The following is a 25,231-nucleotide window of genomic DNA, read 5'->3' on the forward strand; positions in this document are numbered from 1 at the left end:
GTTCTAGGCAGCCAGAACAGCCAGCGGCGGGGAGGGGGTTGCCAGCAATTCACAGCTCGTGCCCTGCCTTGCTTCGCTTCGCTCAGTCGCGCCTCGTACGGCTCCTCTCGCCCCACTCTCCAGCTCTCGAACCTCGCGCTCGCATCCCTACTCCGTCTAACAGGTCTGTAAACATGTCGCTCAGTCAGTGGTGGGAGCAGCTAGAGGAGGAGGCGCTGCAAGAGGAGGCACAGGACGTTCAGGCTCGCTACGCCGGCCAATTCGCCTCTCAGCGCACAGCAGGCCCCCCACTCGGCCCCTCTGGCCCGGCCAAGCGCCAGGCGGCCGCCGCGGCCGGCGGCCGCGTGGCTCCCGTGTCAGCGCCCCCTCGCGGCCCTGGCCCCATCCTGCATCGCAAACAGCCCTCTCGGCCACAACCCGACCCCCAAGGTGCGGAGGTCGTGGGTTTCTGGGAGGATAACCCGGGAGAAGTGGTCGGGGTAGCCTCGCCAGCGCCACAGGCGCCTCAGCAGCAGCCGCCCCCCGGGCAGCCGCAGCCGGCGGCCGCGCCCCCTCGCATGCGGGGCCGCCTTCGCGCTCGGGCACCGGTGTGGAAGGCTTGGATCGTCAACTCGCTCGTCCTGTCCTGGGTCCTACAAGGCTTTCCCCTTATCTGGGAGCACAACCCTCCGCCACCTTTCTCGGCTGGCAACCACGCCTCGGCCGAGAAGCACGCGGCCTTCGTGGACTCGTCCATCGCCGACATGCTCGCCTCCAACACCATTCGGAAGTGGGTCGGCACGCCTCACATGGTCTGCCCCCTCGGTGTGGTGGAGCAAGGCGAAAAATTGCGGCTCATTTGGGACGGGCGCGCCGTGAACGATTACCTCCATGTTCCATCCTTCCGCTACGAGGACCTTCGCGCGGTGCCCAACTGGCTGCGAAAAGACGACTACGTCTTCACGTTGGACCTCAAGAGCGGCTATCATCACCTCGACATTCGGCCCGACTGCTGGAAGTACCTCGGTTTTTGCTGGCGCGGGCAATTCTACGTCTTCACGCAACTGCCGTTCGGGCTCGCCAGCGCCTGCTGGGCGTTCACCAAGCTCATGCGCGAGGTGTTCCGGCCTTGGCGACGAAAAGGCTGGCGGTGCTGCTCGTACATCGACGACTCCGCGCACGCAGACCAGAACGCTGAGACGCTCGTGGCTCGCCGCGAAATCATACTCGCAAAACTGGCCGACTTGGGCTTCAACGTCAACCTGGCCAAGTCCATGCTCGGCCCGCCACAACACCGCTTCCGCTACCTCGGCATGCTCATCGACACGTCGGAAGGTGTGTTCATCGTGCCCGACGACAAGCGCTCACGCGTGCTGGACAGCATTCGGGGCCTGCTCAAAACGAAGCGGCCCTCCGCGCGGGCGCTCGCCTCCGTAAAAGGCCAGCTAGTCTCCATGACCTGGGCGATGGGCCCCTGGGCCCGCCTCCGCACTCGCGCCCTCGGCCAGCTCATCGAAACTCGTCGCTCCTGGGAATCACACTTGCGCCTCTCGGAGGATGCGCGGGACGAGCTCACGTGGTGGTTGGACTCCTTCGACAAGTTCAACGGCCGGCGGCCCCTGTGGCCGCCGGTGCGGGTCACGTCCCTCATCCACTGCGACGCCGCCGGCCGCTCTGCAGACGGCCTCGGCGGCTGGGGCGCCTGGACCGTCCTGGACGGGCAGCTATCCGCAGCCAGAGGCAATTGGAAGCCCGCGGACAGCGCCATGGGCTCGACACCTCAGGAGCTCCGCGCCATTCTGCTCGCGCTCCAATCCTTCGACGGCCCCGCAGGCCTCGCTGGCCACGCGGTGTGTGTCCTTACCGACTCGCTCAACGCCTCCAACGTCATTAACAAGGGCTCTGCGCGCGCCGACAACTCGCACGCCATCGCTTGCACCCTGCACGGCTACTGCTTCGAGCGCGCCATCAACATCCGCGCCGAGTGGATCCCGCGGGAGCAGAACCAAATCGCGGACCACCTGTCCAAGCTGCGCGACTCGGACGACTGGATGGTGAACCCTACCCAGTTCAAACGCCTCAACAAGCTGTGGGGGCCGTTCGACATCGACCTCTTCGCCTCCCACACCAATCACCAGCTGCCTCGTTACTACTCGCGCTTCCTCACACCTGACACGTCGGGAGTGGACGCCTTCCGCTTCGCTTGGGGCCGGCGCTGCTGGGCTAACCCGCCATTCGGAATCATCCTGAAAGTGCTGCGGCACGCCCGGGAGTGCAAGGCTCGCCTCTGCCTCATCGTGCCGTACTGGCCGACTCGCGATTGGTGGCCGGAGGTGACCACCGACGAAGGCTCGCGCTTCTGCCACTTCGTGCACGGCGTGCGCATGCTGGGCCGCGCGTCCAACCTCTTCCTGCCGGGCTCCACCGGCAACTCGCTGCCCAAGGGGGCGGCGGGCTGGTCCACCATGGCCCTGCTACTGGACTTCGACAGGCCCTCACCATCCCCCCTGCGGGTCCCCGCCGACCCCTGCTCCCCCTCGCAGAACTAGGCCTGCGGGCGCGGGCGCTGCTGCCCGGTAGCCACGCCGCGGACACGGAGTGCCAGGCGCTGGCCGCGCAGCTGGCCGAGGAGGCACCGCTGTCTCGGCGGCCGGCGACGCACAGCCAGTATGGCGGCCCGTGGCGCAGCTTCCTGGCCTGGTGCCGGCGGCGCGCCCCGCCGGTCCCACCCTACGCCGCCTCGCCGCAGCTGGTCGCCCTCTATCTGCAATCGGTCCTCAACTCGGCCACCGCGGACGGGTCCGGCCCCAGCCGAGTCGACGTAGCTGGCAAGGCCATCGCCTTCCACTACAGCCTGGCGGGCCTGCCCAACCCAGCCGCAGCGGAAAGCTGCGCAAACGTGCGCGCCACCGCGGCCCGGCGGCTGCAGGTGCAGCGCTTGCATCGGGAGGCCATGTCCGCCGCCGACCTGGCGGCGGTCCTGTGCGCCCACGCCGGGCCCGGCGCCCCGCTGCTGCGCCTCATGATGGCCACGACCGTGGCCCTCATGTTCTACGGTTTCCTGCGGTTTGACGACATGGCGGAGGTCAGCGTTCACGCCGACCTGCTGCTCATCACGCCCCGCCACATGGCCATTTTCATCCCCCGGTCCAAGACCGACGTGGCCATGGACGGTCAGTGGGTGCACATCGCCCGGCTGCCCCACCTAGGCGGTTTCTGCCCCGTGGCGCTCACGGAGCGGCTGCTGCGCCAAGGCGCCTACCGCCGCCTTCCGGCGGCGGCCGATGAGGACGTCGGGCCGCTGCTCCGTACGGTGCAGTACACGGCCGCCGGCGGCCGGCTGCAGCGCCTGGTGGGCACGCGGGCTTCGCCGGTGTTCAGCATGTCTTACGGCGCTTTCCGCTCCAACTTCCTGGCCCGCCTGCGGGAGGCGGGCGTCTCGGGCAACATCAAGCCGCACTCGATGCGCATTGGTGGCAACAGCGCCGCGGCTGACGCGGGAGTTCCGGCGTCCCTGCGGCAGGTGCACGGCCGCTGGAAGCCCGCCACTATGGTCGGTCACTACACACGCCCCACCCTCGAGGACACCCTCGGTGTCACCCGCGCTATGGGCCTCGCTGGAGGTGAGGTATCTCTTCGTTTTTTCCGCTTGTAAGGCCCTCCTCCTGTGGCCTGTCGTCCCCTTGTCCCACTTCCTTGTCAGCTGTCAGCGGCCTAATGGCGCCAAAGGGAGACAGCTTTACAGTACGACTGTATCATGGAAGTGGGGTTAGAGGCGGAGGACCGGAGGCCCCGAAGGGGCCGGAGGGAATGAAGCCTCTAAGCGAGCTTCCATGAGGAAGTCGTACAGGCTGGCTCTCTTTGGCGCCAGCCTCCTCTCTCTTCTTCATTCCGCCTTCATAGTGAGAGCTTTTAACGTTACTTCTAACGTTCTCACTCAAGTGCCCGCCCTTCTTTCCCGCCCCTCTTTTTCGGCTAATCTCCCCTCCGCGCAGGATCGCTCGGCCCTTCCGGCGCCGGCGCCTCCGGCATCCGTGCTGTTGCCTCGGTGTCGCCGCCGGTTCGCGCGGCCGCCGGCCCTCGGCCCGCCGCCGTGGTTTTGGCGGCGCCGCCGGCTGGCGGCTTGGCCGCTGGCGCGGTGGCGCCCTTGGCGGCGCCCCGGGCGCTGGTGCTTCGTGGCGTGGGCCGCTCGTCTCGCCGGGGCGTCACGCGTGGCGTGCGGGTTGCTCGTGGTGTTCGGCTCGCCGTGTCGGGCCGTCGGCGTTCGAGTTAGCTTGTTGGCTGCGCTTTGGTTGCGGTGGCTCCGTTCTGAGGCTGTGTTGTTGTTTGCTGCTGTTCGGTTTTGTTGCTCGGGTGTGGCGTGTGTTGTCGCGGCGTTCGCCCGCCTTGCGCCGTCTCTGGTCGTCGGGCCTGTGTGCTGCTTTCGGTTCGGTTGTCTTTTGCTTTTCTGTGTTGCTTTCGTTCCGGCGCGTCGGCGTCGCGCGGGCGCTCTTGCGCCCTGGGCTTGTGTGTGTTGGCTCTCGCCGCTTGTAAGGCCCTCCTCCTGTAAGGCCCTCCTCCTGTTGGCTCTCGCCGCTTGTAAGGCCCTCCTCCTGTGGCCTGTCGTCCCCTTGTCCCACTTCCTTGTCAGCTGTCAGCGGCCTAATGGCGCCAAAGGGAGACAGCTTTACAGTACGACTGTATCATGGAACAGCAGATAGAGGATTGCGTCAAGCATTCACTCAGGAACCGGTGAAATAGCTAGCGGCGGGAAAGGTAGGCAGGCAAGCGATAAGCACGGCTATAAGTGCATCCCCACGGCAGGCTAGATAGCTCCCCTGGGCTCATTCCCTTCTGCTGGCCTGCTGGCTAGCTAGCGGCTGCTGGGTGCGACGGGACAGGGTAAGGGGCAGGTTACTTGGCGTAGTCCCGAAGTGTGCAGCGTATTCCCAGACCCCAACATTCAATCAACAGCCAATTTGTGACGTCAAGGCATGAGCGCGCGCGCGGTAGAACGCCGGAGTTACTGCTGTGCCAATCGAGGCGTCGCTAACTAACTTGCTTGCTGGCTGCTGGCAGGCTAGCTAGCAGATTATTGCTGATGACGCGCACGCGGTAGTTTGCGCTGGCCGGCTGCAGGCGCTGCAGGCCACGCACATACTCACATGCACACATCATCCACGAACCTAATGCTTGCATGAGCATTCAGCTGCGTACTTGCTTGAGAGATAGATGAGCACCGGTTGGGCGGTGGACATTTTGTTACATCTGGTTACACTCGCAGTTAGTTTGCGTTTATGCCAACCATCCAAGCAATGGAGTCTTGCGCAGGCAAGCACACGCAACAGGCAGCTCCATCCTGCTGCTTACACCCGCGTACACACGCACGCTCGGATAAATAGTCGGACAGGTGCCTGGTCGTACATAGGCCGCTGATCCGTGACTTTTGCAACATGCTGTGTGCCCGTGCATGCCATTGCGGTACCTTATTTCATAAGCAAACTCCAGCCCAGTCAGTCAAATAATGCATGTTTGAAACCGACACCCAAAGCCAGCAGGCGTGACAAAAGGTGCCCCATGCATGCCTCCATCCGTCCGTCGCGTTACCCCCACCACGCGCCATGCGCCACGCACCGACAAGGTGAGAAGCGAGCGATCCCAGAAGGTGCATGCTGCTGCCTGATAGATATTCATTCGTTCGGTGCGTTGCCAACGCCGTGTCTCAGCAGCCCTGCCGCCCGTCAACTCCATACCAGGTAGGCGGCGACTGCGCATGTAAAAGCAGCGCAAACAGCTAGCTTACCCCAAACCTGCGCATCACACGACGTGCGCACCTGCCTTGATTGCCCAACCATTAACGGAACGCACCATGAAGAAACTGGGCAATCAACGGAGCGCACCTTGAAGAAACGGGAAAGTGCTGCACGCACGCCCTGTAACCTTGATTACGAATGACACAACCCACTGTGCATGTACCGTATGTGCCCCATACATGGGGCACTCTTTGTGAAGCACACCAGCCACTTCCAACTAACACAAGAACACACCATAACTAACCCCAAGCAATCAACGTCCAACACACACGCACGCACCCAACCGTTTTGTAGAATAAACCAACCAACCTACCAGGAGCTCATTGAGGCCTCTGCGTGCAGTCATTTAATTGATCGCGCGCGTGGGATGACATGTATGTGTTGAGAGGTCGACGCGGGCAACAGCTGTGCTAATAAGGGCCTCGCTTACCACTCACGTACGCACACCCGTACGACAAAGCAATCACAGCACAAGAACATGACCTGCGCGCCGGCCGCGGAGCGTCACGCATGCACACTTCACTGCACAGCCACCCACCGCCACCTACCTACATATCTACGCACCCATGTATCGCTGCAACAAACGGAAGCATTCAAGCAGGGTCACACGCACACCAAACTCAGATAGACGCCGTACACGCCAATCAAGCAACCTCTCAACATCACACACCGTTAGACTATCACAATCAACAAGCGCGCCCCGCGTTCATGTGATGAAGCAACATGCGGCTCCAATCCGCCAATACGTCTACATCATCAGCGAGCGCGTTTCGCATTATCCAAGAACGCAGCCAGCAGCAACGCAAGTAAGCAGCCCGCCCATATGTGATAACAGTAGCAGCATTTTTTTGTTTAGGACCATAATCTTGAAACTAACCGCCAGCAAGTAAATAGCGGCCTTCCAGTGGAAGTGTGGAACACACCGCAATAATACTAGCTTCCGGTGCAATAGCAAGTCCCATACGTTCAGAGCGAGGCGGTGATGGGCGGCCGCACCCCCAAGCAAACAAAGGAGTTCACGCCGCCAAGCAACTCCAGCCTCCCACGCATCACCACAAGGCGGTCCCGGCCGCCCCCCTGTCACGGGACGAGGCGCTTAGCCTTGAATTCTTCACTCAAGGCTTCACACTATTGCGCGCACAAAGCATTCAGCCCGCAGCGGCGTCGAGTAGTCATACCATACACATGCACCCGCCCATGGTACAGCAGCAAGCAACCTTGCCAAGCGATAGTGCATGCAGGCACCGGTCACTAGCTTTTGGCGCCACTTCTGGCCTGCACCACGCTCGGTGGGCACGGGTCGGTATTCCAAGCAAATGAACACATTTGCTCGCGATCGGGTGCGTGGCATGTGTGGAAATGGGACGAGCGAACTCAATGTGCATGATGCAATGCGCAGCTTACCCGCTACAATAGATTGCTTGGAGTAATATTACTAGTTAGAGTCGATACGACAACGTACGACGGGTCATTCCGAGTCATGGATCCTGTCAGCCAAAACGCTCCGACACGTACCGTGGAATCAATTCAACCCTGGAAACGAAACAGGGCCAGCGAGCAGCACCGTGCGAGTTCAGTACGTACGCACCAGCGGTCCGAGGGCGAGGGTTCAGTATCGTACACAAGTAAGCCTGCTGCGAAAAGGAGCCGCCAACATACATGGAAACCCGCCGAGCCTCGGTCACTGAGGTTCTCACAGAGGTAAAAGGAAAAAAGACAATGCAGATACGGTAGCCATGCTGGAAAGCAAGGAAACCGCCAAGGTCAACATGCAACGTCTCAGTACTCCGGCTCTCAAAGTAAGGTCACGTCAGGTCAAGCAAGTAAGGGCTCAGCGTGCATTTACTCTTTCCAGCCCCTTGCCCCGAACGCATTCGGACAGACGTCATTGAGATTTCGATTGACATGAATATAACACCCTTACGTACGTACCACAAAATTGCCACACACATCCCACAACTAGCCCCCACGCCCCATAACTCTTACCAGCAGGTTCAGTCCCTCCTCGTGTTGGGATCCCACAATCAACAGACATGCAAATAATAAGCATGTCCGCTTTCCTTCTGGCAACCTAGCAACCCAGCCACGTGCACGAGACGGTTGAGTAGCCGCGCGCGTGCGTGTACACATGCCTCGTGTCCCCGCTCGCGGCGCTGTCGTACCTGCTGCCCGCCCACATGCGTGCTGTGTGCCCACAGCAGCAGCAGCAGCAGCAGCAGCAGCAGCCCACCACTAGCTATCTAGCTACAGCGCCCCTTCACAACCCGCCTTATGATTGCAGGCCTAATGTAAGTAAGCTTGCACGGACCGGCCGTGCGCAACTACCATGAACGCAAGCATCCCTATCTGTTCTACAGGGCATTCATTAGGCTCCCAGCCAGCAGCACGTGAGCGTCAATCATCGAGATCCAGGTTCCAAAAGTCCACGGATCCAATGTTTCCAAACTCCAGTAGCGCCAGATGCTGCTCGCCCGCCTCTTCCAGGCCCGCGCCGCCGCGGGCCCCGCTGGTAGCGGCTGGTGCTGGTGCTGCTGTGCCGGTTGGTCCTGAGGAAGTGAAGGCGTAGGGCGCTGCCTCAACAGCAGCAGCAGGAGGCCGAGAAATTCCGGAAAAGCCCGCCGGAGTGACGAGCAAGCCACTGCCGCCGGGGGGCTCACTAATTCGGCAGTAAATCGCTTGGCCCTGCTGCTGCACGTGCGGCGGCGGGAGGTGGTGCTGCCGGCGGTGCACCGCCGCCGACGCAGTCACAGCCCTCTCCACCTCCACATCGTGGCACGTGTCCCTGCTGCTGCTGCCGTCGAAGCCTGCTGCAGCAGTGGCAGCAGTAGCAGGCGACGCCGCCGCCGGGATGCAGCTCTGCTGCTGTTGCGGCAATGCTTCAGCAACATACAGGTAGGCAGTCGGCGGCGGCGCCCACAGCAGCTGCCGCAAACCAGGAGCAGCCGCATCATCAGCTGGCGGCACCTGTTGGGCCGCGGTGAAAACAGGTGGAGCGGCCGGCGCGTCCTGAGCAGCCGCAGCCGGCAGCATCCGTAAGCATTCGAAAGACGGTGGCTGGCGCTGCTGCTGGTGCTGCTGCTGGTGCTGATGCTGGTCTAAGCAGTGATGAAAAGAGCTTTGTGGAGTGCGCGCTGGTGCCGCATGCCACGACGGGAAGTCAGCTGCTTCTGGTGTCGCGGGGTCGCGCGGTGCCGCCGGAGGGGACGCCGGCATAATGGGCCAGGATGTGCGAGTGTAGTTCGGAACAAAGCGTGAAGTGACGCTGCAGCCACTGCTGATGGCATAGCCACCCGTAGCCTGAAGCCGACCCGACCCCGCAACCCCAGCAACCACGAGGCCGGGTAGGCCGCTGGCGCCGCTCGCGCCGCTCAGGCCACTGCTCAGGCCGCTGCTTGTGTAGCTGCCCGCGCGACCGCTGTCAGCAAGCGGCGAAGGGCAGCAAGCAGTGGCGGCCGCGGCGGCCACGGCGGCAGCGGCCGCCGCGCTTGAGTTGCGCCGAGCTAGCTGCAGCCGGCGGCGACGGCGGCCGTCTCGTTGCTGGTTGGGCACGCTGTCGTCGTCGCCGCCGGCCGTGGCATCCCCGCCGCCGCCACCGGTTGAGGTGCTGCGACCGCCGCCACTGCCGCCACACAGGACAGGCGCGTGCTGCTGCTCCGGCGGCGCCTGTTGGCAGAGCGTTATGAGCACCGGCGACGGCACCGCCACGAGCGGCGGGCAGGATGCAGCACTGGTGATGGCACTGCTGCTCCGGTGGAGCCGGCCGCCACCGCCCTGCTGATGCTGATGCTGCTGATGCTGCTGATGCTGGCTGCCGCTGCCGCCCGTTGCGTCCCAACCGCTGTTGCCTGACACCGCTACACGGCCCCAGTCGCTTTCGTCCGCGAAGGGAGCGGGCGTGGCGCCACCGGCACCGCCGGCCGCGGTTTCGCTGACTAAGCGGTCCTTGCCACAGTCATGCATGGACGGGGCGGCGCGGCCGACGCCAGCGGTCTCAGCTGGCAATGATGCAGCGCGCTGCGTAAGACGCAGCAGCTTCGGCGAGCGCGGCTGCTGCATCGCCGTGACGGCCGACGTGAACCGTTTTTGGGGCGATTCAAGGCGCTCCAGCGCCCCAAAAATGTCCCTGCTGAGCTGCTTAGACTGCAGGTAAGGCGCGCAGCACACATGAGCCTTGGCAAGCAGAGAGCAGGACAGTAGGTTCTGCAAACTCACGGCGCTCAACATATCTTGTAAATGCGCCTCCAAGTCGCGCGATAGTTGCAGCTGCTGGTGGGTTTGCTCCCACATGGTCTGCAGCACGTCGCCACAGCGAGGCGCTGTGCCATGGTCACCCATGTTGGTGAGCCGCTAGTCTTCGTTGCGCGACGACTCTGTCAATGCATGTGTTGGCAGACTTCGCTAATGTTGAATATATGACATCATATCTCGTGTTATGATAAAGGTAGCGCCGCTGTTTCAGCGGGTCATGGGGGTCGAGGGCTACCCTAGAGCGGCACCATACTTCATCATACTTTGAAGCGCATGTTTGTGGTTACCTACTTAATGTCATAGTTAGTTTGAAGCAAGGAGTTTTGAATAGATTCCTGGAACGTGGGCTCAGGTGGGCTCCTTCGTGCCTCCTTCTGGGCAACCGGAGTGCGAGTTTTGAACAAGTGTTTGGCTTCTGCACTCTACACAAACTCCCGTTGAAAGTTTTCAGCCTGCAGTTGGACACTAGTTTTAACACTAGTTTTAGGCGGCTTGCGCGGTTGCAAGCGCAGTCCACAAATCAAGACACCCTGCTAGTTTATGGTTGTGTATTGTATACTTTGTCTGATGACGCTGTTGTTGGTGACCGACCGGGTCTGCGCCTGCCAAATGTTGTTGCATTGATGGTGCTGCACCGTCGCGCGATCGAGCTATGTGTCTCCAAACATGTTTCGCTGTGCGGTGTCTCTGCAGTGTGATATGTACAGTATCTGTGTCGCGGAGGCCAGCGAAAGGTCTGAAAGGGGATCGTGGTGGGGCTTTGGCCGTTCGGTCTCCCGTCCCACTGGTCTCCCCAGCTGCCGTTCTCGCCAGTATTGTTGTCGCCCTCCTGGTGCGATGTGCTATCCGTGTTGAACTTTAGGGACGCCCTCTTTGAGCGCAACGGTAGTATAGTATAAATAGCGGTGTAATGTGGTAGTATGTCCAGTGCTCGTATCTCAACCGCGCCCCCCACAGATGGGGGTGAGGAGTGAGGACCAGCTTTGCCGCTTTGGTGGGTTGCGTCCGTGCACAGGTAGGGGCGCCCATGGCACACCGCATGACAACACCAGACCTCGCACGGCCCCCATTCCGCCGCCCCAGGGGCCAGGGGCCAGACCAGCACCAGACCAGTCCCGATAACCGGCACGTTGGTGCCTTGGCCTCGGCCTCGACGAGCGCTCGCGCTCAATCCACACGCACGGCCACACACGCGCCTGCCGGGCGCACACACCGCCCCCACACGCCTCTGCTGAGCCCAGTAGTAGTGTCGTACAATTCCTGCCGGCTCTCGTCGGAATACGAAGAAATGCGACGAACGCAAAGGGCGGGGCCGAGGGGGCTCTCTAATGTCTATACGGTAGGTTGACACACGCGCATCCCGCCAATGCCCGCCACGCCGCTATTACCACCCTGGCCACAGACGCACCTAGTAAGCCACACACCCTCCCTCCCCTCCCCTCCTTTCGCCCCCGTCCCCCTCCCTTACCCAGCCCCCTGCCTACTTCTCCGCTCCCTCCCCCTTGCCCGCCTCCACGCCCTGCGGCTTGCCCTGCTGCGGCGCCGGCCCAATCACCGCATCCGTCCAGTCGCTCCCGCACGTGCCCGCCGGATCCAAAACCGCGCGGTAGCGCTTCAACGCCGCCAGGGCCGGCCCGTAGCGCGCCGCCAGCCGCGGCCGCACCACGGCCGCCATCTCGGCCTCGGGTCGGCCGCTGGCGGCGCCCGCCTCCAGCTTGGCCCAGTGCCAGGCGGCGTTGTACTTGGGCATGAGCCGCGTCTCCACGATGCGCGTGTAGGCACGGAAGCTGCGTGGGGAGATGGGGTGGGTGGGTGGGCGGGTTGGGTGATGGGGCGCGGTTGGTTGGGTAGTTGGTTGGGCCCAAGAATCGGCAGCGGGAGACGCCTGTGCGGCTGTGCAGGCGTCCCCGTTCCCATCCTCCACCCGCCCACCCACGCGCCCTCCGCTCCAAGCCCCCCTTCAGACTTGTGATGTAGCCACTCCGCTCTCCATCCACGGCTAGCCCCCGCCCTCCGCCCCTCCCCCTCCTCCTCCGCCCCCGCCCAGCCCAAAACTCACGCGTCCGTGACCGCCGCCCTCTTCTCCGGCTCGGGCGGCAGGTACATAATGACGCCCACCCAGCAGTGCAGGCTGTGGGGGGTGCCGGCAGCGGGGCTGAGCGACGAGCTGCTGCCGCTGGTCCACCGCACCTCCAGCGGGGAGGCCGCGGCGATCTTGTTCCTGTGGTGCGGTGCGGTGCGTGGGGTTGAAAGGGAGCACAAGCCGAGGAACGTGCACGCGCAGCAGTGTGGGTTGTCTGCGCCTACACGCAGCCCTTGTAGGCCCCAGCCCCTCTTACTCCTTTCCCCTTTCCTGACACACGCGCTAGCAGCTCCCTCCCTCCCTCCCTCCCTCTCTCCCGACCTCCCCACCTCCCCACTACTCACTTCTTGATCTCCGCCAGCAGGTCATCCATGAACTGCAGGTCGCGGGTCTGTGCCCCGGGCTTGAGCGCGTCCAGCGAGGGAGCCACCTGGGTGCGTGCGTGGGGGGCAGGGTGTGGCGTGTTGTGGCGTGCCGGGTCTGGAGCGAGGAGGGTGGGGAGCGAATAGTGATGTGGTCCGTAAAATGACGGACGGTCGGACGGAGTGTTTGGCATGCGGGTTGTGGACTGGCAGGGGCGGCGAGGACACAGGTGGCTCGCTCCGCTTCCTATGGTGCCGCGGCCATGGAGGGCAGGACCTGTCCGGCTGCCGTCCTGCAGACCCCGCCATGCCCGCCTGGTGCATGCGGTGCCATGAACACCCCACGGTACCCAAGCTGTCTTGGGCGGGGCCCTAGCTAGCATCCCATGCTTCATTTGCAACAAGTACTCCCACATCAGTACATAACTACGATACACAGTTCCTGCCCTTATGCTGTCTAAACACACATGCACACGCACACGCACACGCGCATGCACGCGCACACACGCCCACGCACACACACGCCCGCCCACCTGGAACGCCACCTCCAGCACCCACTGCTGTCCGCCGCAGTCGAAGCCCAGGATTTGGTCGCTCCAGCCCACGCGGGTGCCCGTGGCGCGCCGCCAGTAGTCCGCCTCCGCCGCATTCACCTGCGCAGAGGGCGTGAGGGTGGGGGCGTGCGGCAGGGGGTGACGGGTTGCGGGATGAGTGGTTGCGGGGTTGCGGGGTGAGGGGTGAGGGGTGAGGGGTGAGGGGCAGGAGGTGGTTAGGAGCATGGCCGGGGGTCGTGCAGCAATCATAAGCACACCCTCTAGCTCACCTGTCGCTCCCCACTGCCCCTTGCTCCCTGCTCCCAGCTCATCCCCTCCGCGCTCCCCACTCCCTTCCTCCCCACTGCCTTTCTCCCACCTCCCTCCCACCCCCTCCCCGCCGCCCCGCTGCCCCCACCTGCGCCACCCACGCCGCGTCGAGCGGCCCCGGCCCCGCCGCCAGAAGCACGTCCCGCAGCGCCGTGGCGCCCATGCCGGCCCCCGGGTCGGGGTCGGCGGCCGAGCCCGCCACCGAGGCATACAGCTTCCTGGGGTGGGAAGGCACGAGGGGCAGGGGTCGAGAACGTGTGCGTGCGGGAGAGCCAGCAAGCCGCTTCATATGTATGTGTGTATGTGGGGTTGCAAGGATGTTTGGAAAAGCGGTACAGGATGCACTGAAGACTGCAGAGGAAGTCGTTACCACCAGATGAGCGGCCGTCTGGGCGGCCACGCTCCAGCTCGTTGTCCCTTCGTGAAGCTGAAAGTATTTAATTTATAAAAACGTGGTAGCCCGTAACGTGGTAGCGCGTAATCCTGAAGACGCTCGGTAGGGGCGGGTAAGCCGTGGAGGATGGAGTGATTACATGCATGATCAAATGGGGGGATGTGCGCGGGAGCGGCGGCAGCGGCGACGTGTGCGAGGGACACGGGGTGCGAGGGCACAAGAAGGTCAGGGTGCAAGGATGTGAGTCTGTGCCGTGTGGGCGGCTGATGCAGTGCCAAGCGACGGCAGTGGAAGCGGCCACGAGGTCGCGGTTGCGGGCCGCCACGCCACGGCGCCCCTCTTGTCTACCCAACCCCTTGTGTCGCAACCCGGTGTGCCGCGGTCCGTCGTGTGGGACCTCCGGCCCTCACCCGCACTAGGCACAAGCCCAGCCACCGCCCTCCTCTCTGGCTTGGTCTTTCCCCTTGACCTCGCCTCAGCCTCGCCCCCCAACTCGCCCCCACGTAACCCCTCCTCCACCCCATGTCACGCCCATCCCAGCACACCCTCACCCCAAACCCTTCTCAACCCATTCTCACAACCCACCTGAACCCAAAACCACCACCCCACCACCCCACCCCACCACCCCACACACACACCAACATACACACACACACACGCACACACACACACACACACACACACACCTCTCAACCCGCCCACCTGAGCGCCTCCGTGCGCTGCTCCGGCGCCACCGCCGGCGCCGCCTGCTGCTGCTGCGCCGCCTCCAGCTGCTGCGGGCTGGCGGGCGGGTTGGCGGTGACCACCACCACCGTGTCCGTGTAGGGAATGTACAAGTACCTGCAGCCAGGTGGGGGGGGGGGCAGCAGGCGGGGCCGGGGTGGGGGGCAGGCATGTGTGTGTATGCGTGCGTGCATGTGCGTGTGCGTGTGCAACAAACTGACAGACAGTCATGCCGCGTAGTTTGCAGCGGCGAGTGTGTACCCATGCAGTGCATGTGTGGAGCCCCAAACCCCCACCGCACTCCAACACCCCGCACCCCCCACACCCCCACCCCCACCCCCTTCATCCCTTCCACCCCTACCGCACCGCCACCCCCTACCGCAGCACCCACTTGATGTGTTTGTTCTCCTGCAGCCAGCGCACGTGGTTGCGCTTCACCTCGGCGGGGGAGGCGGTGAAGGTGCGCTCTATGAGCTGGTGGCGCCGCACCACACGCAGCGTGGCCTGCGTCAGCACGCCCAAACTACCAAAGCTCACACGCGCCAGCCTGTGTGTGTGCGTGTTTTAAAGAGCACAAGGCAGGATAAGCGCAAAGAATTGCGTGGTGCGTGTGTGTGTGTGTGTGTGCGTGTGTGTGTGTGTGTGTGTGTGTGTGCGCGTGTGTGTGTGTGTGTGTGTGCGCGCGTGTGTGTGTGCGTTTGTGTTGAAGAGCACAAGGAAGAGTGGGTGAAAGTGAGGGTGAAAGTGTGTCGGGTGTCGGGCGTTCGAAAGGTGGCCCCAACCACGCCCGATGCACACACATTGAGACAAACAGACATACATACTGACTCCGGCACTTGGGCGGGTATCGCTCCGTTTCCGTTGTTCGACACACAATGCAATACACGTGCCACCTCTCACAGCGCCAATCCAAACAACCCTCCCCTTCCCCCATTCTCTCCCCCCCCCTCCCCCTGCCCCTCCCGCGCCTCCCCCGCCTCCTCCCTCCCCTCTCCCCCCTCCCCTCTCCCCCCCCTCCTCCCTCCCTCCTCCCCCCCCCCCGCACCTGAAGAGCTCCGGCTCCTCCTGCTCGCTGAGGCTGATGACGCCCAGCCCCGGCGTGGCCAGCCGCAGCGCCACCACTTGCTCGTCACAGGGCGGGATGCGGGCGCCGTTGCCGTGCGCGCCCACCTGCGGGCCGGGGCGGGGCGGGGCGGGGATAGGGTGTATGGGGCAGGCGAGAGGAGGGGGGGCGGGGGGTTACAGTCATGATTATTTAAGAAGTGAAGGCGTAGCCAGTAACAGGGGGTGGGGGTTGCAAGGATGTTTGGAAAAGCGGTACAGGATGCACTGAAAGCTACAGACGAAGTCGTTACAGACCGGGTAGACTGGGAGCGGGCCGCGAGGGAGTGCGGGACTCGGGAGGGCAGGGCGCTGGGCATGGCCGCGGTGCTGCGAAGCCGGGCCCGTGGCAAACACCACCGCTACCACCCACCCCCTCAAACCCACCCACATATCACACACATCACACCCCACCCTCTCCTGCACCCATCCACTCCCCACCCCCTCTCCTGCACCCACCTGCGTCAGGCCGCCGATCTGCTGCTCCCGAATGGAGGCGTAGTTCTGCGGCGCGAGGGCGCAGGGGCACACAGGACAGGAACACATTAGCCACCGCACAAGCCTCGCCTGCTTTCTAACTTGTATGTTGTGTACGGCTTTTCCGTACCAGTACCAGGCCCATCCGTACCAGTCCCGTGCAGGGCGCCGCCGCCGTGCACCTGCCGTACCGCACCGTACCGGTACCTGCCGTGCGACACAACAGGCCACGTACAACTCCAACTCGTGCCGCGCCGTGTCTATCTGCCACTGCCAGGCGACACAACAAGCCCACCAGCTCAAAAGGTCTTGCCGCACTGCTGTGTGTATGCACCCGATCGCCACACACATTGGTAAGCCCCGCCAGGCTAGCTTTCGAGGTCTCGGTCTAAACTACCGGTACTCTGGGATTGGACTGGGACCAACGTCGCCTCACTCCAACCCCCAACCCCCAACCCCCAGCCATGCATCTGAGGGACCCTGTGTGCACCCGCACAGCACCTTCGCCGTCGACACCTCCCAGCCAGCCAGCCTGTCACCGCCTGCCACCCGTCCCAACCCTTTCTCCAAAGCCGCCACACGGCTCATTTACACAGTTCCCCACAACCAGCTCACTTCCCCCCCTTGTCCCCGCCCCCCCCCCAAAAAAACCACACACGCACCCCCCCCTCACCTGCAGCGTGAGGCCGTGTGGCGCCAGCAGGTCTGCCAGCTGCTGCACCCGCACACCCGCCTGCACCGTCACCTGCGCATAGCAGCAGGAGGAGGAGGAGGAGGAGGAGGAGGAGGAGGAGGAGGAGAGGGCGCAGAGGAGGCAGGAGGGGGGGCACCAAGGCGTTGGAGGCATATAACATCCTGACCTGGGTGCTGGGCACCCTTGCTTGGTCGGACTGTCCCTGCTTGTAATGCGGCATTCATATAAGAAAGGAACAGGGCGGGCTGCGCTGCATGCTGCTGGCCTTACTCCCACCAACTTGGCCGCACAGCTGACCCACCCATGCTATCAGACACCCCTAAAACCCCAACCCCCCCACCCACCCTGCCCCCCTGCCCTCCAACCCCCCCCCCCCCTACCTGCATCTTGGCCTTGTCCACGCTGACCAGCTGGTCCATGCCGCCCAGCGCCAGCACGCCCTCGCCGCTCAGCGCCGCGCCGTTGGGGCTCAGCCCGCTGCCCGCAGGCCGCAGCCGCTCGCCGCGCCGCGCCGCCACGCGCAGGAAGGCCTCCACCTCCGACTCGCTCTCGGGCTGGAACAGGCGGCTGGGGGCGAAGGGGGCGCCGGTGGCGGTGACGGGGCGGGAGGAAGGGAGAAAAGGAGGAAGGAAGGGCGGAGGGGGAATGAAGGGGAGAGGAGGAGACACACACACCACATGTGACGCATGCTGCATACCCTGCGCGTTTCCCCCGCGTATGCCTCTATCCACACGCACAAACACATACAAAACACACACACACACACACACACACACACACACACACACACACACACACACACACTGTCTCTCTGAGCAGCAGCATCACAGCCCACTCACGGCGGCGTGGCCTCATGTGTGCCGCTCCAGTTGACCAGCGTGTCGGTGTTGGGCGTCTGCTGCGCCGCCAGGTACTGCAGCTCGGGCGGGTAGCGCTTGCCCACCAGAGCCTCCTGCAAAGAGGTGGGCGGGGGTGGGGGGATTGCCGGTCACGGAAAGACGGATGATTGAGTCAAGAGTCCGAAGTGCCGACACCCAGTGGTGCGCGGGGACGTGGGGAGGTGTGAACGGGTGGACAGGCAGGAGGTGGGATGGTTCGGGTCATGCCGGTTGTGGGAGCGGCATGGAAGCGGCGTGCGGCGCAGCGAGAGGGCTTGAGGCAGCCAGGGCTGGCACGAAATATGAAGGCGGTTCGTGCCAGCCTGCCAGGCTAAGGGAGCTTCAGGGGCCGTAGCATGCCCATGACACTTCCTCTACTTCGTTGAACAAGGTGTTGTGGTCACAGCGCGCGCCGGAGCTCGCCAGTGCGTCGCCGGCAACATTTGTGCGGGCCGCTTAAACACACACACGCAGGCGGCATCCCGAAATCCCACGTTCACCCTAGACTCTAGTGAAGCACGCGCTCACACATTGAAACAAGCACACGTGCGTCCCATCGCCCCCACCTTGTCGGGGTTTGTGTAGGCGTAGTACATCATGGCTGCCCCGCTGACGGGCAGGAACACGCGAAAGAAGGTGGCGGCGGCGCGGCGCCCCGCCGACAGCTCCGGCCGCCCGAAGTTGGGCGGCAGCGGGCCGCCGCCCCCCGGAATGCCCGCGCCGCGGCCTTCAGGAGAGATGCGGCGAGTAGTGCGCGCGGCGTGTTTGGAGGGGTTATAGTGGGGAGGAGGAAAGGCAGCTAGAAGGAAGTTGGGATTGATGATTGGTGGAGGCAGTGGTGCAGTCGCGTGGCAGCTCGCGGGCGACACGAACCACACGGGCAGCGACTTCAACCCATGCGTCGTCCTCGTTCAAAGAACCTCGAGAGAGTTCAAAAACATCCATGTGCCGTGACAGGGAAAGGAAGCTCGCTGCGCGACAACAGCAATCAATCAGCATGCACTCACCGAACGCACGCGCTGTCTCATCTGCAGCGGTGTGTGTGCGCGCTGTTGCAAAATGCCTCCGCAACAGCTGCTCCAGAGAGCTTCCCGTGCGCGAGGGCAGAGTTGGCACCCGCATTTTCCACAGAACCTCCTGATCCCTTGCCTTCCGCCACCGCGATTGTTACTTTGCAGCTAAAACCTTTGATAGCGATGCACTATGCGGGTTGACTTGGGTATGCAACGTAACGAAGGTTCCGTATGGGCCACGGTGCTCCAGCGGAGCGGCCGAGCAATGCTTTATGCTTTATTCGAAGGAACATGCAGGCTAGTTTGCAAAGAGGCCCCGTGGGAACAACCGTCATGATGGAACCTCATGCACGCTGACGAAGGTTCCTTGTTCTGGCTCTGTTACCGAGCTCCTCTACTATTCAAGCACTTACACGCAGTCAAGAACAATTTTCATTCACGTGAGTACTAACGCTTCATAGACGACAGCTGGAAACTTTTCAGCAACCCCGCGCAATGATTTGCCCATTGGACGAACTTATTTGGCCAAGTTAGTTTAAGATAACTTGCACGCGTATCAAGAAGCCTCCTAGGCGAACGGTCGAGGCCGCGGCACCACAGCATGGATTTCTCCGAGTCCTTCCGCAGCTCGGGCCCGCACCCCGCGTTCTCTCCCGACGGTCGCTTTGTCGCTACGGTAGTGGAGTACCGACTCATCATTCGTGAGGTGGAGACCTTGCGCGTCGTGCAGCTGTACTCGTGCCTGGACCGGATAGACAGGTCCGTGTGCTTGGTCTACCACAGCTGAGGAATCGGGGGAGGAGGACGAATGTTGTGGCGCATGCTCAGAACTCCGGTATGAAGTCGGAGGGTGGCGGAAGGATGCGGGGCAGGGTCTCAAACGAAGGAGCGGGGAACTGCTGCATACGAAGTTGCGGTGTTGCTACCCACATCAACCAACGGATGTGGATTTCGCGCTGCTTCTGCTCTGCGCAGCATTGAGTGGTCCTGCAACTCAGCCTATGTGCTGTGCGGGCTTTGCTCCCGGGGAGTCATCCAGGTGGGCAGGCAGGAGTCCGTGTGGAGTAATTGGCTGGGTAATTGCGCTGTCCCCGTTCGGACAGACTGCTTGCGGGTGTGCTAGTCCTGCACTTAATGCTGCCGCTGCTGCTGGTGCTCCTCCGCTTCTGTGGATCCGATGCTGCCCTTTTGCTGTTGCCGGTGTTCGCTCGGGCGCCTGACCACCCCCACCCAGATCTGGACGGTGGAGAGCTCGGAGTGGACGTGCAAGATCGACGAGGGGCCGGCGGGCGTGCAGGTGGGTGGGCGGGCGGGTTGGTTGGTAGGTTGTAGGTGTATGGGTGTGGATGGTGGGGTGTGGGCGCGGTAGCACCGGGACAGTGTGCGCTCCCGCCTGAACGGCGGACCACTCCCTCCACCTTTTCGACCCCAAACAATCCCAAACAACCCCAACTCCACACACACACACACAACACACACACACACATACAATTCACACACACACGCACAAACACACACACTCTTACACAGTCGGTTCGCTGGAGCCCCGACGGCGGCAGTGTGCTGGTGGTGGCGGAGTTCGGTCTGCGGGTGGCGGTGTGGGACCTGGTGGATCGACGCTGCACCTACCTGCGCGGCCCCAAACACGGCGACGGCACCGGGCTGGCGTTCAGCGCTGACGGCCGCTGGCTGGCACTGCTGGAGGTGAGGCGAGGGGAGGAGAGGAGAGGAGAGGAGAGGAGAGGAGAGGAGAGGAGAGGAGAGGAGAGGAGAGGAGAGGAGAGGAGAGGAGAGGAGAGGAGAGGAGAGGGGAGGGGAGGGGAGGGGAGGAGAGGGGGGAGGGGTGTTTGCACCAGTCCCAGTACGCAACCAGAGACACTGGAGACAAGGGTGCAAGGCAAAACGATCGTGGGACACATGGGGAGAGAGGCTTCACGACTGGTGTCCGGGTGTGTGTGTGCCTGTGTGCATCACACGCTAAGTCATAGCATTATTCCCCCTCCCAGCACCAATGACCGGCAACCAACAACCGACTCTCTGGCCTGTAGCGCTCCGACATGAAGGACTGGGTCACGGTGTACGACTGCGGCAGTGGCCGCGGCGGCGGGAGAGGCGGCGGCGGCGACAAAGGCGGCTGGGGCGAGGCGGCTCGCTTCCAGTTGCCCACAGCCGACGCCGCAGACATTGCTTGGAGCCCCGCGGGAGGTGTGCTGGCGGCGTGGGAGAGCTGCCTGGGGGACAAGGTGCGTGGGGCAGTCTGGGTTTTGGGTGGGTGGGTGGGCGGTAGTCCATATCAATTCCAAAGTATGGGGCGGGTCAGCATCCGGCATCAGGCGATCAGGCAAGACGCTGGTGGGCTGGGTTGGAACACGGCGGGACCGTTGGCGACTACGGCCCGGGGCGCCTGTCTCTGCCCTCTGACCTCTGATCCTGTCCCGACCCCGCCCCCCTCCCCAAAATAAAGGTGGTGACGCTGGACGCCGGCAGTGGCGCAGTGCTGGGTTGCTACAGCTGTCTCTCTGGGGCCGGTGGCGGCGGCAGTAGCAAGGAGGGGCTTGGGGTAAAGGTGAGGTGTGCGGCCATGTGCGTCGAATGCACGTGGCGGGCACTGAAGTGCTGGCGCATTGCGATGCGGCGGGATTGCTGTTGTGCGGTTGTCATCACGAAGTAGCGGGGTCGGCCCTCTCCCGCGCGAGCTGCCGCCAGGTAGCCTGCCCCTAGCCAGCTCCTTCACCCGCTCCCACGCCTTGACCACAAACAGTGCAAAGCACGCTCTTTCATCTACCCGCGCTCTTTGATTTCCACGTCCATTACCAATGCGTCGCCCCCGCCGCGCACGTGCATCTAACACTCGGCTCATTCATACAGCTTGCGCCCCCGCCCCCTCACGCCCGCCCTGACACGCCCGCCCGCCCGCCCTGACACGCACGCCCTCACGCCCTGACACGCCCCCCCGCCTGCCCGCCCTCACGCCCGCCCTGACACGCCCGCCCGCCACGTGCACCTGCACGTGCACGTGTGCAGTGTGTGTCCTGGTCTCCGGCCGGTGAGCTGCTGGCGGTGGGCGGGTACGACGGGCGGCTGCGGCTGCTGAACGGCGCCACGTGGACGCCGCTGCTGGAGGCGGCGCACCCGGGCAGGGTGGCGGCGCCGGCGGGGCTGGTGGTGTACCGCGAGGTGTGTGTGGGGAGGGAGGGAGGGGGGGGGGGTACCAGCCCAGACTAAACCAAAACCAACTGAAACGGGGGGGGTACCAGCCCAGAGTAAACCAACTCAACCCAAACTAGCGGGGGAGCAGGAGGTAGGTGGTGAGGGAGGCGGGGAGGGAGGGAGGGGGGTTATGTGCCTGAGCCCGACGAAAACGTGGGGGGAGAGAGGGAGTAGTTGGGTGGGATTGGGAGGAGGGGCCCATTGGGGGCAGAGCGGAACCGGACTACGACACAGGCAAGGCAAGGCAAGGTACCGCGGGCTGGTGCAGGCGCCGGCAGGTAGGCGCCGGCGGGCTGCAGGGGTTGGGGGAGAAGTAAGGCTCTCAGCTGTGAGGCAGGTAAGGGATGGCGTGGCGGCAGGCGGGCAGGCAAAGAGCGCTTTGGATGGACAATGCGTGGCCGCCACTTTACTCGAGTTCACCATCACCATCACCATCATCTTTCTCACCCTAGTCATGCCGGCCACCCCCTCGCCCTGCACGTGCTGCCCTACATCGCCAACCGGTACTCACCTCGTGCAAAGTTCCCCTCCCCTCCTTCCGTCTTGTTGTCTCTGATTTGTTACTGGGAATGATGCACTCCCCCCCACACACACACACATACACAAACACACACACATTGTTTTCTGATATACATGCACTGAAACTCATTATGAATACAGGAGCTGAGTGAGCCGCGGCAGCAACAGCCCGCCAGTGCCGGCGCCACGCCCACCTCCGGAGTCCGGCCCGCGCCCGGCCCCCGCTCCTCCGCAGCCACCGCAGCCGCCGCCGCCGCCGCGGACCCCAACGCCCGCACGCACTACGCCATAGACGACCTGCCCGCCGCCGTGCCCGGGGGCAAACCCGCCCTGGACGCACCGGGGCCGCCGCGGCTCGGAGTAGGTGCGTGCCGTGCGTGCCGTGCGTGTGTGTGTGTGTGTGTGTGTGTGTGTGTGTGTGTGTGTGTGTGTGTGCGCAGCTGGTGGTGGTGTTGTGCTGATGACGTTGGCAGTGGTGCTGCGTGTGTGTGTGGGGGGGGGGGGGGTTGAGGGTGCGCCCTTGCGTCCAGACGGCAGCTGCGAAACTGGCTGGCTGGGTGCGCGAAATTCGACATGCAACACTATGAGCGCGTACACACACACGAGCACGCCCACGGCTGCCCGCATCATCACCACTCCTCCCTTCCCCCTCCTCCTCCTCCCTCCTCCTCCCTCCTCCCTCCTCCCCCATGCCGCCCTCCCGCAGGCCGCTGTGTGTGGAGTGCTGACGGGCGCTACGCCGCCTCGCTGGAGGACTGCCGGCCGGGCTCGGTGTGGGTGTGGGACGCAGGTGCCATGGAGCTGGCGGCGCTGCTGATGCACCTGGGGCCCGTGACGGACCTGGCCTGGGGGCCGAGGGTGGGTGGAGGGGTGGGTGGAGGGGTGGGTGGGGATGGAGAGGGGATGATGGGGTAGGTGGGTGGGTGAACGGTTGCCCTGGCCGGGAGCGGGTTCGGGGTGGCTGTACGGGCGGGTGCGTGTGTCACCACGGCGTGTCACCCCGTGCTGGTCCACACCTGCACGGGGGGCAATGCTGGTCACCGGCACGCACTGGCACGCTCTGGCCCCGTACGTACCCCGTGCCTGGTCATTTACCGGTCCCCCCCCCTTCACACGTTCCCCGCTTTCACCTCGCCCGGCCTCGGTGTATCCTGAAATGGAAGCCGTATGCTGACCCGCCTGCTCCTGCCGCCTCCCTGCCCCCGCCCTGGTGCCGCTCCTCCTGCCCTTCCGCCACACCCCGCTCAGGGCCACACGCTGGCAGTGGCCACGGGCTCCACGCGTGTGTATCTGTGGACGCCGGCGGGGGCCTCCATCATACACATCCCCCTGGCGCAATTTCAGGTGGGGCGGGGCGGCGGAGCAGGAGGAGGAGGAGGAGGAGGAGGAGGAGGAGGAGTGGGTGCGGCCGGAACAGGTCGCCATGGATATCGTATTATACAGTGGCGGCACACACATGCACGGATAGACACACTATCATATGCTGTGTGTTTCTTTGCGTTGTGCGCTTTAACACGCAATTCGCGCGCGCGCACACACACACACCCCTCACAGGCATATGGCTGCAGCTGGAACAACAGCGCCACCACACTGCTGCTGCGCGGGCCGGAGGCCTTCTGCTGCGCCTACCTCACCGCGTGACGTACGGCGCGGCGGTGATGGCGTGGCGGTCACGGCGTGATGGCGGTGACGCCGGTGATAAGGGGCCACGTGGGGAAAGGGCGTCACAGCTTGCAGGGGAGACGCACGAGCAGGAGGTGCAAAAGCGGGAGATGGAACAGCACGAGTGGGAGGTGGAAGAGCACGCGGGCACGCTGGCCAGCCGCAATGCCAGCGGCAGTGGCAGCGGCAGGCATGTGCCGCCGCTGGCAGCGGTGTTTGGGGCTGTCGCGCGAAGGCGGGGTTGGAGGCGTGACGGAGAGAAGCGACGTGCGTCCACGCATTGGCTGCGTACATGCAGCTGCTGTCGATGGACCTTCGCACAACGCGTGTTCGTCTTATCTATGTCGCGAGCTAACACATATAAGCAGCTGCGCTGCGGCTGGGATCGGGTGCTGAAGTGAGTTGTGTCTGAATGGACGTGTCGACGCGGTGATAGCTTGTCGCCTGGATGGAGTGTGCGTTTGGTGGGCTGGAGAGGCAATAACCCCTGCACGACAGTGCTGTGACACATCCGGCCATGGGGTGGAAGTGATGAGCAGGTGGCTATGTGGCATGTGCTTGGAGCGCGGGGCACTGGCCTCCCCAACGGGTGTAGGGCAATATGGCATGGGGCCGCTTTGACTTTTGGGGGCCGCCATGACCCATGGGCTCAACAGCATGGCAAAGACACGTGCAGCACTTGCAAAGATGGGGCGTTGCGGCACAAGAAGCAGGGCGATTGGTGTTGCAGCATCCTGACACCGCTGAAACTACGGTAACTGCAAGTCGTTGACACGTCTCAAGCAGCTGCGCTTCTTGCCATAAGCCGCCCGATATGGCCGTTATGCACACGAGGTCACGAGCGTAGGGGCCACTACGGTATGACCCAAGCTTTTACCCACTGGTTGCCTGTTAGTGCATCCCCGTGGGCCGCACTAAGTTTCAGTGTGTGCCGGATACACTCTCGTCTCTCGGCATGGAAGTAGTTAAGCAGCAGGTTGATGGATTAAACGGCGTGACAGGAGGGCTGCCAGCCAAACGCAGAATGCATGCCCGGCCAGCCAAACGCAAGCGCGGGCTTTACTGTGCGTGGCCCAGGGGGGGGGTACGAACAATAGTTCCAGACCCCACCCCGCAAAACCTCCCGACCCCCCCTGACCGAGGACCGACCGTGCCGTACCGTGCCGTACACCCCCTAAACCCCCTCTGTTTTCTTCCAGGATGGTGTCAAACGACTGCTTTCAGCGAGCTCTA

General features: G+C 63.5%; 4 protein-coding genes across 4 annotated transcripts; 2 read left to right on the plus strand and 2 right to left on the minus strand.

Annotated features, from left to right (window-relative positions):
- Positions 1-92: 92 nt before the first annotated feature.
- On the plus strand, positions 93-4,524 carry CHLRE_13g567050v5 (uncharacterized protein). The gene is made up of 3 exons (XM_043069298.1): positions 93-2,433; positions 2,523-3,602; positions 3,975-4,524. Exons 1-3 carry the CDS (start codon positions 174-176, stop codon positions 4,250-4,252), a joined length of 3,618 nt encoding a protein of 1,205 aa, XP_042917273.1. The 5' UTR covers positions 93-173; the 3' UTR covers positions 4,253-4,524.
- A 694-nt stretch (positions 4,525-5,218) lies between these two features.
- Positions 5,219-10,712, minus strand: CHLRE_13g567075v5 (uncharacterized protein). Its single transcript, XM_043069299.1, has 2 exons — positions 9,984-10,712; positions 5,219-9,911 (listed from the first exon to the last, which is right to left on the minus strand). The coding sequence occupies exons 1-2, from the start codon at positions 10,104-10,106 to the stop codon at positions 8,166-8,168; spliced, it is 1,869 nt and encodes a 622-aa protein (XP_042917274.1). The 5' UTR covers positions 10,107-10,712; the 3' UTR covers positions 5,219-8,165.
- Positions 10,713-10,906: 194 nt separating this feature from the next.
- On the minus strand, positions 10,907-18,882 carry CHLRE_13g567100v5 (uncharacterized protein). The gene is made up of 14 exons (XM_043069300.1): positions 18,602-18,882; positions 18,161-18,321; positions 17,556-17,668; positions 17,097-17,283; positions 16,696-16,767; positions 16,005-16,049; positions 15,490-15,614; positions 14,836-14,991; positions 14,424-14,561; positions 13,416-13,545; positions 12,998-13,117; positions 12,447-12,532; positions 12,079-12,240; positions 10,907-11,806 (listed from the first exon to the last, which is right to left on the minus strand). The coding sequence occupies exons 1-14, from the start codon at positions 18,714-18,716 to the stop codon at positions 11,500-11,502; spliced, it is 1,917 nt and encodes a 638-aa protein (XP_042917275.1). The 5' UTR covers positions 18,717-18,882; the 3' UTR covers positions 10,907-11,499.
- Positions 18,883-19,012: 130 nt separating this feature from the next.
- CHLRE_13g567150v5 (uncharacterized protein) lies at positions 19,013-24,934 on the plus strand. The gene is made up of 11 exons (XM_043069301.1): positions 19,013-19,366; positions 19,583-19,646; positions 19,842-19,904; positions 20,138-20,311; positions 20,656-20,850; positions 21,072-21,173; positions 21,632-21,784; positions 22,478-22,700; positions 23,043-23,194; positions 23,585-23,680; positions 23,891-24,934. Exons 1-11 carry the CDS (start codon positions 19,209-19,211, stop codon positions 23,975-23,977), a joined length of 1,467 nt encoding a protein of 488 aa, XP_042917276.1. The 5' UTR covers positions 19,013-19,208; the 3' UTR covers positions 23,978-24,934.
- The last annotated feature ends 297 nt before the right edge of the window (positions 24,935-25,231 follow it).

Source organism: Chlamydomonas reinhardtii, chromosome 13 (assembly GCF_000002595.2).
Source record: "Chlamydomonas reinhardtii strain CC-503 cw92 mt+ chromosome 13, whole genome shotgun sequence".
NCBI classification, from domain to species: domain Eukaryota; kingdom Viridiplantae; phylum Chlorophyta; class Chlorophyceae; order Chlamydomonadales; family Chlamydomonadaceae; genus Chlamydomonas; species Chlamydomonas reinhardtii.